Source organism: Nanorana parkeri, unplaced genomic scaffold, assembly GCF_000935625.1.
Source record: "Nanorana parkeri isolate BGI_ZX_2015 unplaced genomic scaffold, ASM93562v1 scaffold570, whole genome shotgun sequence".
NCBI lineage: Eukaryota > Metazoa > Chordata > Amphibia > Anura > Dicroglossidae > Nanorana > Nanorana parkeri.
In genome coordinates this window covers 912,129-914,435 of record NW_017306838.1, presented here as the reverse complement: position 1 = coordinate 914,435, position 2,307 = coordinate 912,129, and the positions used below count along the sequence as shown (strand labels likewise).

The 2,307-nt window shown below is 39.5% G+C and overlaps 1 protein-coding gene across 1 annotated transcript in view; it reads left to right on the top strand.

The window, feature by feature from the left end:
• The window catches only part of BFAR (bifunctional apoptosis regulator), a 28,540-nt gene extending 26,660 nt beyond the window's left edge, over positions 1-1,880 (top strand). The window contains exon 8 of the mRNA XM_018562294.1: positions 1,561-1,880. Within this exon, the coding sequence (XP_018417796.1) occupies positions 1,561-1,753 (193 nt within the window). The 3' untranslated portion in view covers positions 1,754-1,880. The remainder of the gene's footprint in view (positions 1-1,560) is intronic.
• The last annotated feature ends 427 nt before the right edge of the window (positions 1,881-2,307 follow it).

The following is a 2,307-nucleotide window of genomic DNA, read 5'->3' as shown; positions in this document are numbered from 1 at the left end:
TATTGGTGTGTGTGTGTGTGTGTGTGTGTGTGTGTGTGTGTGTGTGTATGTATGTATTATATATATATATATATATATCTATATCTCTCTCTATTTCTTAAAAAATACATTAAAACAGGGGTGCACAAATCCCAGGATCCCCGTAGCCAGTGCTCACTTAAAATGACACCTACTTCCTTACTTTTGAGTTTTTCTCTAGTCTAGTCTTGTAGCTGGAAAAGTATCAGTGCTTGTACCACTTATCAGGAGAAAGATTTGTAGGCTGCCATGTCTGGCTTCAATGATTCTGAGGCACAAACTGAAACTGTATTTAAGCTGAGCCCTAGGCAGGCAGCACAGATGGCATACATGTAAACGGTTTGGCTGTCTGAAGATATGCAAATAAAGGAACTCAAATATTCCCTTCACACAATAAAGCTAGCATTGTGTAGCATTTTGTTTACCTGGACACTTAAAGAACAGCCAGGATAAAAAGCACTTTCAAATTAATATTATGTTTATTGGGTTTCCACTTGTAAATTGTAGTGGTAGCTGTGCTGGAGGTTACAAATTTTGTCTGTAGTAGGTGGGCAGTTTCCAATATAGCACTGGATGGATAGAGAGCTAAATAAATTGTGTGTCTGACACCCACAGAAACAATACTTTTTCTACAAGACATTTAGGCAGACAGTTAACACCAACACAACAGCATTTATTTTGTGTTCACGCTGGTCGGGGGGGGGGGGGGGGGGGCTGCGATGCCATTGACTTCAATGCACCGCCACGCCCCCCTCTCGCCCCTGAACGAAGTGTGAGTTAAAGGAAATCTATGAGGTGAGTGCTTTCCACTTATCCTCATAGTTAGAGCCGACCTGTGACAAAGAAGCAGCAAGATCTGCCACAGAGATAATCTTCTACTCTCTCAACCCCTCTGATCCTCTTCACCTCCTCTCTTTCCTTCCTTTCTACACTCCATCTTTTTCCCTCCTCCTTTCCCTTTAATTTGTTTGAACGGAGTTGGTCATATACTCCATCTCTATCTTCCCCTATTATAAAACCAAAATGTTTGGTCACCTAATCATCGAATAAACCTTTGACTCAGCGATACCTTGGTCTCTTGAGATACAAAGTTTATATGTGAAAACTCCCAGCGTGATAGCATTACTGCTGTCGGTTGTACTTGTGATTTGCATTTCATGTAACCTGTGCATTCCTAATAAAACCTAATCTGAAAGAAAAAAAATGATTGAGAAGTAAAAAGGTGGAGAAGTAAGATGAAAGGCTAAATGAAAAACAACACTTGTCTTTGCAACTTCTTCCAGAGGTCATTTCTTTTGTTTCTCCTGTACCCAGCTTTTAGTTTCGCCTCAGACCCTTCTGCTTTAATGGGGAGACATTTTTAAAAAGCGACATGGGAAGAAGACCTTTCTTTTAAAACATAATTTCACAATTGGCTTTTTCCCAATTTTTCGCACACACACACACACACACACATATTTGCATAGATTTGATCTAAACTGTTATCGTGTTTAGGTATTGTAAATCTGTGCTAATTCTTCATGTTTGCTTCTTCTTCCATAGGTCTTTTCATCGCCACATGTGGGGTCATTTTTGGAAGATGTCGACGCAGGGGCTTTTTGTTGCAATATTTTGGCCTGTGATTCCACAATTTGTTTGCAATTGTCTGTTCTACTGGGCCCTGTACTTTAACCCAATCATCAACATCGACCTGGTGGTCAAAAAAATCCGCAGGCTTGAAACTCAAGTAATGTGAAACGTGAAGGCACTCCTGGCCAGGGATGGGCGCAAGTCACAACACTGAACTAAAAGAAATAGAATGCCTCTGCTTAATTAAGTCACTGTGTGATCAGAGATGTCATTTCTTTTCAAGGAATTGAGAGATTGAGGCGCTGTCAAGGTCAACGCATTTTCTTTCCTCCCCCTTTTTTTTTTTTTTTTTTTTAAGTGGATGGTAGTTGAATGAAATGTTGAATGATATTGCAGTTCACAGCTAACATAGGAATATTATGCAGCTGATTTTGATGATTTTGTCAGTATTGAGCAACACTGAATTTTAAAGATCAGCCATAAGACTTGTGGAATTCAACCCCAAGCAATAAAGATGGAAAACATCTGTGTAACTGCTTTATGCCTTTTGATATGTTTGCAGTGATTTCATCATTTACAGAGTGCTCAAAAAGAAAGAAGGACATGAAAAGTGGAGGTATTGTCTACCAGCTAGATCTCCTCTATCATTTCTGCATTTGCAATAAGAAACTGAAGCCTAACATTTGTGTGTACCAACATGTCAAGTTTTTCTTTCCTCCA